General features: G+C 28.0%; 1 protein-coding gene across 6 annotated transcripts in view; it reads right to left on the bottom strand.

Annotated features, from left to right (window-relative positions):
• LOC119608685 (flocculation protein FLO11) overlaps window positions 1–16,599 on the bottom strand; it is a 58,647-nt gene that overhangs the window by 19,658 nt on the left and 22,390 nt on the right. For all 6 annotated transcript variants that reach the window (XM_037963193.1, XM_037963194.1, XM_037963195.1 and 3 more), the window contains exon 2: window positions 12,497–12,855. In XM_037963193.1, coding sequence (XP_037819121.1) covers window positions 12,497–12,683 — 187 coding nt within the window. In that variant the 5' untranslated portion in view covers window positions 12,684–12,855. The remainder of the gene's footprint in view (window positions 1–12,496; window positions 12,856–16,599) is intronic.

Here is a 16,599-nt window from a genome sequence, read left to right as displayed (position 1 = left end):
TCGATACTATAGTTGATACTTTACTCAAGACTATAGACATACTAAAGACACAACTATAGTTAATCTGTAATCAAGACTATAGTCAAGCTACAATCAATACTATAGTCAAGCTATAGTCAAAACTATAGAAACTATAGCTATAGAAAATATTATAGTAAAGCTATAGTCGAGCTATTGTCAATACTATAGTTGATACTTTACTCAAGACTATAGACATGCTAAAGACAAGACTATAGTTAATCTGTAATCAAGACTATAGTCATGCTATAATCAATACTATAGTCAAGCTATAGTCAAAACTATAGTCAAGCTATAGTCAAGACTATATACAAGCTATAGACAAAGCTATAGTTAAGCTATAGTCAAAATTATAGTCAAGACTACAGTCAATACTACAGTCAAGCTATAGTCGAGATTATAGTCAAAGTCGAGATTATATTCAAACTATAGTCGAAACTGTAGTCAAGCTATATTCAAGACTATAGACAAGCTATAGAAAATACTATAGTCAAGTCTATAGTTAAGCCTTAAATCAACTATAGTCAAAACTATAGTCATTCTATAGTTCACGCTATATTCAAACTATAGTCAAAATCATAAGCAAACTATAGTAAAACTTAAAAAATTATAAACAACACTGTTATCCAATAACATCTAAATATGATAAATTTTTATATAAACATTAATTTAAATTTAACCTCAGTTATTAAACGAAAGCAAATTAAGACTTTCACGTGTCGGCGATCATGCCAATTTTATTTGTATGTAAATCAGTATCTCTACTGAAACAGGTTTAGTTTTTTCTTAATCTTTTAAATTAATATTTTCTTTTTGTAATTTTGTTAAACAGTTTAGTCTGCATTCCAAAACATCAACGCTTAAAGAAAACCCGCAGTTACTTGCTTTGCTGTGACCAAAAACCATTAATAACAAACATATTTGAGATAAAGAGATCACAACTCGCTGAGTGTGTTCGGTGGATAAGGTGCATCCCAATATGACTTTTTAAATTTTAGCTTCTTCTCAATTTGTTTTGGCGGTAAAATTTTTGGATACAAACCAGACCATGTTTTTACATTGGATCAAGTTTATTTTTCTTTGTTTTTTTTTCATACATTAAGAAAAAAGGAGAACGAACTTGACCGTTTATTGGGAAGAGAAGAAGCAGCAACAGAAATTGCAAAAAAAATGCATTTAAATTCATTTTTTTTTGAAAAAATATCTTGAATGAATTTAAATTTAACTTTCGTTGTGCATGTTTTTTAACAGTCAATGTTAAACCTTTTTTGACATGCATTGTTAAGGACTCGGTCAAAAATGTTTTTTTTTTTATTTAAATTTCTATAAAAAGGGAAAGTTATAACATGAGTAGACATTATTTTTAAGATGTCAGATGTGCGTAAAAATAAAATTGAAGTTTAAAATTATCTCTAGTTAATATTGTAGACATTGTATGTATTCAATTTTTAAGTTATGGGGCATTTCATGTCAAATGACCTAACTTTTGAAAACGATGTCTTTTGATCGGTATGAAATTTGCACAAATGTTCAAATGCCAATAACTCGAAAATTTTAAAAAATTAATATGTCAGAGGTGCCCTAATGAGCCCCCAAGGCCCTGCACTTGAATCAGTTGTGAAGTATATTTTTGGAAACCTAAACTCGAATACTCCTTAACTAACATGTTGTTATTGCCAAAATCAGGGATGGGAAAAAATAAAATAATGCATATTTTTAGAATATTAAAATAAAAAAATCTTATAAAATTTCCAAGTACAATTTCAAATAAATAAAATTTCACTTTTCTTAAAGATACACGAAGAAGTACGTGCAAAGTGTATCTCACAAATCTTTATAAAATGATCATAAACAAAAATAAAAAATTAACATTTTATTTTAATCAAAATGCATAGCAAGTACATATTAACAAAAAAAATCATTTTACATTCAACAAAATATTTAAATAATACAATTCATGGTAAAAAACAGAAATGCAATAAATAAAATGAAGTGAAATGAAATGAATAGATTTAATCAAGAAAAGTACCGTTTACAAAAAGTACTCATATATAAAAACTAACAAACCAAAACTAAAGACTTAAAGAAAATTAATTATGGCAGCATGTATATATTATGAAAAAATTATAAACAAATGCAGATAATATGCATTAATTAGAATATTCACTAGTCACTACTAAAGCAAATATTACAGAATATATGTACATCCATGTATGCATGTGTTTAACTACAATAAAGTTAATTAATTTAAACATATTTAACTGTTTCAAGTTATAGTACAAAAACAATAAAACCGTTAATAGGCAAAGAGGCGAGCACAACATAAATTAATATTAACGTTTTTTTTTTCATTATTTATTTTTAAACAATAAAAAATTTAAAACATTTCTTTAAACAAAAGCCTTCTTCTGGCATCTAGTGGGTAATACTTACTACATACATATCCAACAAACTTAATTGAAGAGTATTTTTCTTTAACACATTTATGTTTAATAATTTTTATATTATTTTTTTCAAAGAGGTGTGAGTGTGTAATTTCTGAGATAATGAACATTCTTTGTGTTTTAAAAAAAAACAAAAAATTACATCCGTAAATAGGTTGTATTTGCTTGTTTTCTTTTTTTTTTGGTGAAACCTTTTTATATCTGTGAATTTTAATTTCTAACCGCATGAATTCTATGTGTTCTTTTTATACCCTACACCACTATAGTGGGGATGATATTATGCGTTTGTGCTGATGTTTAAATACCCAAAAATATTGGTCCTACGCCCACCTTAAAGTATACCAATCGGAATCACAGAATTACTTCCTCCTTCTGTCCGTCCGTCCATTCGTCCGTCTGAGTGTCCATGTAACCTTTGTTCGCACTCTACAGTTTTCAAGATAATTTGATGAAATTGGGCGCATTTTGATCCAAGGACGCATCATATGTCCATTCGCGCGTCCATCCGTCTATCTGTCTGTCTTTCTGTCCGCCAGTCTGTCTGTGTGTCCATGTAAACCTTGCGGGCACTCTGCAGGTCGCAATTTTCACGATAATAAAACGAATGGTTAAAATCGGTCCATTATTTCATATAGCCTCCATACAACCGTATCCCCCGAAAAAGGCTTTTGAGCTCATACATATATTGACTATTCTTTTATCACTACAAATATCGGCAAAACTTTGTTTTAAATAAATCGTAATAATACTGCTGATTTTCGCAATGATCGGGCCTCATTTGACCCTATCTACCATACAAAAACCCCTTCAGAAAATGACTTGATGATCAAAATTTACTTGTAAAAACTAATATCATGATGATATTCTGAATATGTAAACGACTGGTGTAGGGTATCATATGATCGACCATGCCCGACTATAAATTATTACTTGTTTCTTACACATTTTTTTAATTGGCATCTCTTATGTGTTGAAAAAGTCAATATTTATTTAGTCAGATCAGAATAAAGAAATACCTGTAGTTTAAGTGGACGTAATGTACTAAACAAATAGAAAAGAAATTTCTAAATTTCTACTTACTTTCCCAAAGCATTGCCAAAAATTTAAGGTATAATGAATTTGTCATTTCGTTTGTAACACCTAATCAAATTTTAAGGAAAACTAGCTACTTGTAACCGTCTGTCAAATTCTAAAAGAAATGTTTAGTTCAGTCTGTCAAATTCTAAAGTTCAGTTCTGTTTGATATATAAAAAGTATTACCATGCAAATACATATTCCTGTTTAATTTAAATAATTAGATTTTGTGGCATTCACCATCGACAAAAAAAAAAAAAAACAATGATGACCTAATAAACCACTTTGGTCACTGCAATAACTTTACACTCTGCACAATTTGATTGTGTGTGTGTGTGTTCGGGAACTTGTTTACAAGTGGGTCAAGTTGTTTCTTTTACTGGTGGCTATTGTAAGATCATATTGGAAGAACAAACACACCTTGCCACAATATATATAAAAAAAAAATTAAATAAATAAATAAATATTTACAGTATTTTTTTCAATGACTATGTTATGTTCATGTAGTAATCTTTATTATTATCAGCTCTTTTTCTTTAATAGTTTAAATAAAAATCGAAAATGTTAATAAAGTTTAGGAAAACAAACTTCAGAACAAAACTGTTTTAAGAAAACTGGTAATAAAGTTGACAAATATTTAGAGATGTATGTATGTATGTGCATTGCAATATATTGACGTAAAATTACAACTTCTTATGTTTTAAGTTGGACTAACTGTATTTAATTTAAAAGCATTTTGAAATAAATTCAAAATTTTGATATAAATCATAACAATTAAATTTTTTTATATATGTCATATTAATATAGTGGCCTCCGGTGGTTAGTGTTCTAGCCTGGTAGACCGGAAGTGGTTGGTTCGATTCCCACCTTAGGCACTGGTTAAGGAGCGCACAACAGGCCCGATAGAGGCCTAGGTGTATTTCTTGGGATTTGATGTATATACATCCTCCTTTCAAACTAACTAACTAACTAACTAACTAACTAACTAACTAACTACTAACTAACTAACTAACTAACTAACTAACTAACTAACTAACTAACTAACTAACTAACTAACTAACTAACTAACTAACTAACTAACTAACTAACTAACTAACTAACTAACTAACTAACTAACTACTAACTAACTAACTAACTAACTAACTAACTAACTAACTAACTAACTAACTAACTAACTAACTAACTAACTAACTAACTAACTAACTAACTAACTAACTAACTAACTAACTAACTAACTAACTAACTAACTAACTAACTAACTAACTAACTAACTAACTAACTAACTAACTAACTAACTAACTAACTAACTAACTAACTAACTAACTAACTAACTAACTAACTACTAACTAACTAACTAACTAACTAACTAACTAACTAACTAACTAACTAACTAACTAACTAACTAACTAACTAACTAACTAACTAACTAACTAACTAACTAACTAACTAACTAACTAACTAACTAACTAACTAACTAACTAACTAACTAACTAACTAACTAACTAACTAACTAACTAACTAACTAACTAACTAACTAACTAACTAACTAACTAACTAACTAACTAACTAACTAACTAACTAACTAACTAACTAACTAACTACTAACTAACTAACTAACTAACTAACTAACTAACTAACTAACTAACTAACTAACTAACTAACTAACTAACTAACTAACTAACTAACTAACTAACTAACTAACTAACTAACTAACTAACTAACTAACTAACTAACTAACTAACTAACTAACTAACTAACTAACTAACTACTAACTAACTAACTAACTAACTAACTAACTAACTAACTAACTAACTAACTAACTAACTAACTAACTAACTAACTAACTAACTAACTAACTAACTAACTAACTAACTAACTAACTAACTAACTAACTAACTAACTAACTAACTAACTAACTAACTAACTAACTAACTAACTAACTAACTAACTAACTAACTAACTAACTAACTAACTAACTAACTAACTAACTAACTAACTAACTAACTAACTAACTAACTAACTAACTAACTAACTAACTAACTAACTAACTAACTAACTAACTAACTAACTAACTACTAACTAACTAACTAACTAACTAACTAACTAACTAACTAACAAACAAACAAACAAACAAACAAAACAAACTAAGTAACTAACTAACTAACTAACTACTAACTAACTAACTAACTAACTAACTAACTAACTAACTAACTACTAACTAACTAACTAACTAACTAACTACTAACTAACTAACTAACTAACTAACTAACTAACTACTAACTAACTAACTAACTAACTAACTAACTACTAACTAACTAACTAACTAACTAACTAACTAACTAACTAACTAACTAACTAACTACTAACTAACTAACTAACTAACTAACTAACTAACTAACTAACTAACTAACTAACTAACTAACTAACTAACTAACTACTAACTACTAACTAACTAACTAACTAACTAACTAACTAACTAACTAACTAACTAACTAACTAACTAACTAACTAACTAACTAACTAACTAACTAACTAACTAACTAACTAACTAACTAACTAACTAACTAACTAACTAACTAACTAACTAACTAACTAACTAACTAACTAACTAACTAACTAACTAACTACTAACTAACTAACTAACTAACTAACTAACTAACTAACTAACTAACTAACTAACTAACTAACTAACTAACTAACTAACTAACTAACTAACTAACTAACTAACTAACTAACTAACTAACTAACTAACTAACTACTAACTAACTAACTAACTAACTAACTAACTAACTAACTAACTACTAACTAACTAACTAACTAACTAACTAACTAACTAACTAACTACTAACTAACTAACTAACTAACTAACTAACTAACTAACTAACTAACTAACTAACTAACTAACTAACTAACTAACTACTAACTAACTAACTAACTAACTAACTAACTAACTAACTAACTAACTAACTAACTAACTAACTAACTAACTAACTAACTAACTAACTAACTAACTAACTAACTAACTAACTAACTAACTAACTAACTAACTAACTAACTAACTAACTAACTAACTAACTAACTAACTAACTAACTAACTACTAACTAAACAAACAAACAAACAAACAACAAACAAACAAACAAACAAACAACAAACAAACTAAGTACTAACTAACTAACTAACTGACAAACTAAGTAACTAACTAACTAACTAACTAACTAACTAACTAACTAACTAACTAACTAACTAACTAACTAACTAACTAACTAACTAACTAACTACTAACTAACTAACTAACTACTAACTAACTAACAAACAACAAACAAACACAAACAAACACACAACAAACAAACAAACAAACAACAAACAAAACAAACAAACTAAGTAACTAACTAACTAACTAACTAACTACTAACTAACTAACTAACTAACTAACTAACTAACTAACTAACTAACTAACTAACTAACTACTAACTAACTAACTAACTAACTAACTAACTAACTAACTAACTAACTAACTACTAACTAACTAACTAACTAACTAACTAACTAACTAACTAACTAACTAACTAACTAACTAACTAACTAACTAACTAACTAACTAACTAACTAACTAACTAACTAACTAACTAACTAACTAACTAACTAACTAACTAACTAACTAACTAACTAACTAACTAACTAACTAACTAACTAACTAACTAACTAACTAACTAACTACTAACTAACTAACTAACTAACTAACTAACTAACTAACTAACTAACTAACTAACTAACTAACTAACTAACTAACTAACTAACTAACTAACTAACTAACTAACTAACTAACTAACTAACTAACTAACTAACTAACTAACTAACTAACTAACTAACTAACTAACTAACTAACTAACTACTAACTAACTAACTAACTAACTAACTAACTAACTAACTAACTAACTAACTAACTAACTAACTAACTACTAACTAACTAACTATCTAACTAACTAACTAACTAACTAACTAACTAACTAACTAACTAACTAACTAACTAACTAACTAACTAACTAACTAACTAACTAACTAACTACTAACCAACTAACTAACTAACTAACTAACTAACTAACTAACTAACTAACTAACTATCTAACTAACTAACTAACAAAACTACCATCCAAAACCAAACTTATACATGCAGTAGCTATACCCAGAGTAGCATTGCTACCCTAAAATAATAAAAATAAAAACTTGACTTTTTTTTAAGATTTTTTGTATTTACTTCATATGGGAGATGCCACGCCTACGATTGCAAGTTCACCATTGTTTTCCAAATGTTAGGTTAGGTTGATAGAAGGATGTATACTACATAAAATCCGAAATATACCTTGGCCTTTATTGGGCCTTTTATCATGGAAAATATTTGTTGGTAAAAACAAAAAAAACCTTATATAGTATTCACTGAATATATTATTGTCCGATATTCAGTAAATCAGTTTCCTGAAGGTTTCCTAAGAATTTTATAATCAGTGTTCGTGAGGGATGTTATATCAGGAATAATATTACTGACAAGATATTTGGATCTAATTTATACATGTTCTACATTAGTCTGAATCCGAATGTCCAATTTTGTATAGATGTGTCCGCAGTCCCGTGTGTCCACTCAGAATACATACCAACGTACTAACCTCATTCTTGCTCATTTTGAAGAGGCTTCTCTCAAGGGTCATCTCATAGAATTTCTCTCGTTAGGTCATCTCATAGAATTTCTATGGTTCTATCCACCGTTTCATTATTCTAAGAGACCTTATTGGTTTCTCTCACCCATGTGATCTATGAAACTTTCTTGTTTTAATAGTTTACCATATATATGTAATATTTGTGGATTTTAGCTGCAATAGTTTCTCAGATATAAGAACTTTAGTATTTAATTCATATGAAAGGTTCAAAGCCGCCCTTATAAAAGTCTGCCCATTTCCCCCCAAAATATTCATATTGATGTTAAAGTTCTTCGTACAAATTTTGAAGATTCTAGTTCTAATACTTTTCGAAATAAACGAATTTTAATATTTAATCCATATGGGAGGTGCCACGCCTCCACGATAGAAGATAGATATATTTTATTAAACGCAAATTTCTGAGACTTTTGAAATATCTTGGTTTTATTCTTGAAAAAAATCATTATCATTGTGTTAAAGCTCTTTGAAAAAGCATGAGGTCTAAGACCAAGAATGATATACTGGAGCTTCAGTATAAGAATAAAGAGTTTCTGTCATCAGGAGCGCTTTAACTTTCAGATTTGATAATTTCCCAAGTATCAGCTTTAAAAGAATAGTTGAAGGACTTGCATACCCCACGTATTGGCAAGACAACTATTCATTTGCTTCACCATTAAAACATGAATAAGGTCAAAGGTTATAACTAACAGACTGATCAGTACCATTATATGGGAATTGAATAATTTATGGACCGAACTGTATAAAATTATTTAATTAATTGCTTTATTAGAACAAATTATTTAAATTTTGAATGAAGGTAGGCTCAAAGTATTGTAGGCCAATTCTGAAAATAATTTAAAATGATTTAGGTTTATAACTTGTAAAAACTTTATTTTAAATTTGCTTTAAAAATTGGCGAACTTTAAAAGCTAAATTTTGTAAAATTCATGATACAAAAGAAATCTTTTTTCTGAGGGATGTTAAAGAAAAAATAGCGAAATCCTAAGTCATAGTATTGAAAAAGATCCGAATTCGAATAAAATAGCGTTTCTGCTAAAAGAACTTAATGTTATCCTTTATTTATGTCCTATTGAAAATTTTTAAAATCGGTTCCATACAACCTACCGATTTGGCCTTTTTAGCTCATAACTTCATAACTAAAAATATACTAAGATCAATGCAAAAATCTTTACAACTAAGTTGTCCTGACACTAGATCCTATAGAAACATCCTTTTATGAAACACCTTAAATGTCCATAATCTATATATATAAAAGAGTAGCGTTACTGACTGACTGATTCATCATCGCACAGCCCAAATGGCTAAACCTAGAATCATGAAATTTTGACAGTAGATGTGTTTTTGGTTATGTAGATCCACTAAGGAGGGATTTTTTGAAATTTGTACATTTACGGGTAAAAAGGGGGAAAACGGGTAAAAAAGGTTTTCTTAATTATCTTACACAGTATGAGTGATAAAAGAAAAATTTTAAATGCACCTGTATCTACTCTTAAAATGAGCAGATGGGTGTCTGGTACTTTTTTGAAATTCGTACTTTTAAGGGGTAAAAATGTGTAACAAAGGTGATTTTGGTACCTTTTTTGGCCCTATATAACTTTTGAACTAATTAACATAATAAAATTTTTATAAATGTTTTGGATGCAGCTCGCAAAATTATGAGACACCTGTTTCGTACTTTTGTAAATTTCAGTCCTTTTTGGATGTAAAAGGGAGAAACTGTATTTATGGTACATACTTTTTTTAGCACATTAAGAAAACTTTTTCGGTTTATTGAATTATTCCTATTAAATTATGGACTAACTCTGTAATATATATTGTAATAAAATTTTTGCTATTTCACTGGGGAAAAAAGAACCAAAAAGGGGAAAAACGGGAAATTTAATTTTATTCAAACTCATTGAGCCAATTTTTATAAAATTTGAAAAAGTTGTTTATTTAGTCACACAAAATAAGCTGTTGGTATATTATTTTGGAATTCGAGTACTAAGGCCTATATAGGACCAAATTCGAATAAATTGTTTGGTACTTTCTGTAAGTGGGAACTGTTTGGTACTTTTCTATTCTTCAAATGGTACCTTTTAGATTCTTTATAGTGGTTAACCGGAATACACGGTCCTTATTAAATGAGAATTTATTGAAAGAAATTTTTGTACTTTTTCGTTTTTCGAAGGTACCTTTGATATTTTTACGATATTGAACATAGATATTGAAAATAAAATTTAAAATGTAGGGACCTTAGTGAAGGAGAATCTACTGAAAGGGACATTTGATACTTTTTCATTCATTAAAATTATATTTTTTGAATTGTATATAATATTGAACACAGAAACATAAAATTTTTGAATAAATGAATAACTTATTAGAGGTATTTTATAGTACTTTTTTTCAAATAGTACTTTTCTATAATGTGGAAGCTAAATGAATGAAACTAAAAATACAAGCTTCTTACTGAATGCGAATTTAATCTTTAAAATAAATATTATAAGGATTGGCCCATATTTAACCCTCGATATCATGAGGTCATGGTGAACATCTATTTATTATAATTTTTTATTATACCCTACACCACTATAGTGAAGAGGGAATTATGCGTTTATGCTGATGTTTGTAACACCCAAAAATATTGGTATTAAACACACCTTAAAGTATACCAATTGGAATCACAGAATCAGAATCACTTTTTGAGTCGATCTAGCTATGTCCGTCTGTGTGTCCATGTAAACCTTGTGCGCACTATAGAGGTGGCAATTTTCAAGATATTTGGATAAAATTTGTCACATACTCTTCTTTTGACCCAAGGACCAAGAATATGGTTAATCGGTCCATTATTTCGTATAGCCCGCATACAACCGTACCCCCGAATATGGCAAAATTTAGTATTATATACGTCTTAATGCTACTGCTGATTTTCGTTATGATCGGGCCTAATTTGCCTCCATACAATTCGCCTTCAGAAAATGACTTGATGGTCAAAATTCGCGAATAAACCCGACTATAAATTCTTACTTGTTTTTAATAAGAGTTATATTCTAAAACTATTGGTTATATTAAAAGGGAGCCAAAAATCTTGCTGGAGTTACATAAAAATTCCTGTTTTCTCAGCTTTTCTAAAGCTCAAAGATGATTTTTTCGGTTTATTGAAAGTTTTAACTAGTTTTTTTTTTTTTGTTCAAATAGATAAATATTTGTTTGAACTAAATGTAAACAAAAAAATATCTTCGACTAAACTATATATATTGTTTACATTTCTTTTTCTTTTTCTTCTTCTTCATATCTATTATAAGTAGGTAAAACCTTATTACTTTTTTGTATAAATAGCTTTTGAAAGCTATTTGCATATTTACACACCCAATATTGGCAAAAGAGAAATATACAGCATTTACAAAATGTAGCATTAAATCGATGATAACAAAAAAAAAAAACCGTGAATAATAAAATATTACACAATCATGAAGAGGCAAATATGGCAAACTACTTATATATTTATAAAAGAAACTGTTAACCTATTAATTGTTTTTTATATAGAATAATATAAAATTATTTTAAATGTTTTTATCTTACAAAACACACATACACACGCTTATGAATCATGATTATTTTAAAAATAATAATAATTTCTTTAAACACGTAGAACATTTTTCAAGCTTTAATTTATGTATAACAAATACTGTATGCAGATTTTTAAAAGAAATACAATCTTTAGAAAAAACACAAAACTGGGACATACCCGTAGCATAGTTTGATCTATTGTACTCGTATTGAATTTATGAATTTTTATTATTATTTCTAAACAAACATGTACAAGACACTAAAATGAATGACTTTAGAAAGATAATAATAAAGAATTCATAAATTTATAATAATTGTAGCTCACAGTGAATTTGTTATGCTAAAAACATCATTTAGTATTGACAACACCTCAAAAAAAAACACTTGTTCATTTATACATTTCTGCCACCAGATTAACTGAAATTGTTTTAGTTTTTCAACATGACAGAATGACAGAATAAATAACAAAGTATGTCAGTTGCTCAATTTGTAAAGATATATATAATGTCAACATATGTATAACGATTCTTATTTAGACACCCACCCAAAAAAGAAACACTTTCTCATCATGTATCGTTTGAGTAATACAGCCAAAACCCCCAAAACATATTAACTACAACAGGTCTTATAGAAAATGTAGTTAAATTTCAAAATTAAACCACCAGCATTTAAAACAATTTAAATAAATATTTACTTACCAGCCAAATTAGCCAAAACCAGCACAATCAGTGTCATTAAAACAGTCATCATCAGTTTTGATGTCGTCCAACTTATAGAGATCTTTAACTTGCTGCTGCTAATGTTTTCGCTCAAACGTTTCATTATCGAGCTTTTAAAGTTGAGATTTTGTATAAAATTAAAATTTCGTTGAGGTTTTCGACGCATTATGTTTCTTAAACTTTAATTATGTATTTTGTAACTTTCTTTAGAATTTCTTTTTTATCTTTTAGCAAGTTTTAATAAAGTTAAAGTTGTTTAATTTATTTAAGTTCTACTTTTATGTAATATGTTCAACATATTTATAAATTTATTAATTAAAACCCCATCATTGGTCATGCTGAAATGAGATAGAGAGAGAAAGAAGTGAATAAAAAGAAAATTAATAATCAAAATAACAAGTTTGTTGCTTAATTCTTTTCCTATCTCTAATAAAAAAAGTTTATTTCTTAAGTCTTTTGTTATTTTCTAAGAATTTTTGTTTTAATTTGCAATAAAATGTTAAGAAATTATGTTTAGTTTATCAGAATTATCTGTGTGGTCTTGAATTTCGTATCATTATATATAGAAGTAATTATAAATATTTCTAGTTAAATTTTATAAACAAGAGTATTTTTAGCCAAGTTTAAAATTTGCCCTCTAGTCAATATCGTAACTGTTGTTTTTTTATAATTAGAGTTGTTCTAGTTTTTTTATAGTTGTTTAAAAGTTAATTTTACTTTAGAATAGTTTATAATTTCTAAATTGTTTTGAAATACTGAGAAAAATGTGATAAAATATGTCAGATTTTTCAGAGATATGCTTCTTCTGAAATCTATTTTACTATTTTATTTGACTTGTACTTTCAGTTCAATAAATTCATTATTAGGTTGTTTACTGAGGGATGTAAATTGTTTGCTGAAAAATAAAATACAGATTTTCACTAACTTAGGACTCTTAGGCCTATTAATTCCGCCTCCGTTTATCGTTTAACCTGTAGTTAATGAAAAATGTCAATTTATTGTTTCGATAAAATATGTATAACCAGACAATGAAAAAATGGGGGTTAATGTTTAATTTTATGTTTCTATTTTCAATATTATAAAAAAAATCAAAGGTACTTTGAGTACTAAAAGTCCCCTTTTATATGTTCTCGCTCACTTAATTTCATGTTTCTAGGTTCAATAGGCTCTCACTTAATCCGGGTCCTATATCAATAATTTTATGTTTCTAGGTTCAATATTATAGAGATTTCAAAAAGTACCTTTTGTAGAACGGAAAAGTACCAAAAAGACCCCTTTTATAGGTTCTCGCCTAATCCGGGCCCTACATGATAAATTTCATGTTTCTAAGTTCAATATTATAGAAAATTCAAAAAGTACCTTTTGTAGAACGAAAAAATACCAAAAAGTCCCCTTTGATATCTTCTCACCTAATCCGGGCCCTACATGCAAAATTTCATATTTCTAGGTTCAATATTAAGGAAAATTCAAAAAATACCTATTGTAGAACGAAAAAGTACCAAAACGTCCCCTTTTATAAGTTTTCACCTAATCAAGGCCCTGCATACTAAATTTCATGTGTCTATGTTCAATATTAAAGAAAATTCAAAAATTACCTTTTGTAGAACGAAAAAGTCCCCTTTTATGTGTTTTCACCTAAGCCGGGCCCTATATGATAAATGTCATGCTTCTAGGTTCAATATTATAAAAAAATTATGTAGAAAATTCAAAAAGTACCCTTTGGAGAGCGAAAAAGTACCAAAAGGTTCCGTTTTATAAGTTCTCACCTAATCCGGGCTCAGCATTTATAATTTTATGTTTCTAGGTTCAATTTCATAGAATATTCAAAAAGTTCCTTTTGTAGAACGAAAAATACTCCCCAACTAAGTACTCCGGGCTCTACGTACTTAATTTCATGTTTTTAGGTTCAATGTTATAGATAATTTAAAAAGTACCTTTTGAAAAACGAAAAAGTACCAAAAAGTCACATTTTATATGTTCTCACTTACTCCGGTCTCTACATGCTAAATTTCATGTTTCTAGATTCAATAATATAAATAATTCAAAAAGTACTTTTTGTAGAACAAAAAAGTACCAAAAGATGTGTTCTCACTTAATCTGGGCTCTACATACTTAATTTCATATTTTCAGGTTTAATGTTATAGACAATTTAAAAAGTACCTTTTGAAAAACGAAAAAGTACCAAAAACTCTCCTTTTATAGGTTTTCACATAATCCGATCCCTACATGCTTAATTTAATGTTTCTAAGTTCAATATTATAGAAAATTTAAAGAGTACCTTTTGGAGAACGAAAAAGTACCAAATCCCCTTTTATAAGTTCTTACCTAATCCGGGCCCTACAAGCTAAATTTTATGTTTCTATTTTCAATATTATAGAAAATTCCAAAAGTACTTTTTGTAGAACGAAAAAGTACAAAAAATTCGGTTTTGCTCATATCTCCATTATTTATGAACCGATTTTTTTTATGAATTGTTATAGATTTGGATCCCGAAGATATCTTCGGAAAATTAATTTCAACAAACATACAGACAGACAAACGAAGGTGAAAGGTATAAAAATAGGCCCCCTAGGCTATCTCCCTTAAGAATTAAAAACAAAAATTCGTATATCTAGGATTTATGAACCGATTTTTTATGAATTGTTATAGATTTGGATCCCGAAGATATCATCGGAAAATTAATTTCAACAAACATACAGACAGACAAACGAAGGTGAAAGGTATAAAAATAGGCCCCCTAGGCTATCTCCCTTAAGAATTAAAAACAAAAATTCGTATATCTAGGAAACCATAAGTTCTAGATTTCCCAAATTCACTGGCAACATTAAAATCCATATGAAAATGTTTGCGAGGAAATGGCCGGACTAGCAATAAGGAGTGTGACACCTCCCATGTGAATTAAATATAAAAATTCGTATATCTAGGAAACCATTATGGAATACTCAAATATTACACGGGCAACCTTAACATCCATGTAAACTTAGCGGATTAGCAATAGGGGGCTTGGTACCTCCCATATGATATATTAGAGATATAATCCGCAACATTGACATCCATGTGAACAATTTAAAATTAGTATATGTGGGAATCTATTAGAGATAGAATCTTAAAATTTTGAATAATTAACATTGAGATCTATATGAACTTTTAGAAAATATAGTTAAACTTGCAATAGGGGGCGTGGCCTATAAAAACTAAAAGCCAAAATTCCTCCCTCCCATATAAATTAAATACAAAAATTCGCATATCTAAAAAACTGTTAGAGCACGTTGCTTTGATTCCCTCCAAAGACTAATGTAAAGGAACGCACAATAGGCCGGTTAGTGGCCTAGGTGTATTTCTTCAGATCTGATATTGACATTCATACTCCTTAAAAATTAACTAACTAACTTACTCAGTATTATTATCTAAAGTGGTCTTGGTAAATCGTTACTAAACATCTATTTAGTACTTTTTTGAAATGCAGCCCTTTTAATGTAGTATTATAGTACTTTTTCAGCACTAGACATCTGTTTGGTACTTTTTTGAAATTCAGCTCTTTTAACAAAAATAAGAAGGTGTTTCTAATATAATTACATTATTTCCACTTTGTGTTGAAAACATTATTTGTTTATTAAAATATTTAATATTTTTTAACCTTTTGTTTTATGTTTCAAATTTTCTACATGATCAGCTTTTAATGAAGCATTCAAATTTATTTAACAATGTTTTATATATTGCCTTTTCTATTAAATATTATATAAATTACCATTAACATATAGATGACTTTTTAAAAGAAATATTTTTGCTTTTGTTAAAAACAATACAAAAAAAAAAACAATTTTAAGCGAAAGTTTTGTTTATTTACTTGATTAATTTGCTGTTAACTGTGATATTGACGAAATATTACTTTATTATATTTCACATAATCAATATTTAGTTTTGTTTAAAATAGAAATAAAAACAATTTAATAGAAATTTAAGAAAATTTTGCCTAAAACTGCGTGAGTGTTAATTTTGGCAAAAAGTTTTAAAAGTGAAATTTTTGTAGAAAAGTGCTAAAAATAACATGATAATTAAGTTAAGTTCATAATGTTATTATT

This window comes from Lucilia sericata, unplaced genomic scaffold (assembly GCF_015586225.1).
Source record: "Lucilia sericata isolate MDLA Ls3-8-SP2 unplaced genomic scaffold, ASM1558622v1 Contig000870F_arrow, whole genome shotgun sequence".
Lineage (NCBI taxonomy): Eukaryota > Metazoa > Arthropoda > Insecta > Diptera > Calliphoridae > Lucilia > Lucilia sericata.
The sequence above is the reverse complement of the archived record's forward strand: the minus strand, read 5'-3'. Positions and strand labels throughout refer to the sequence as shown.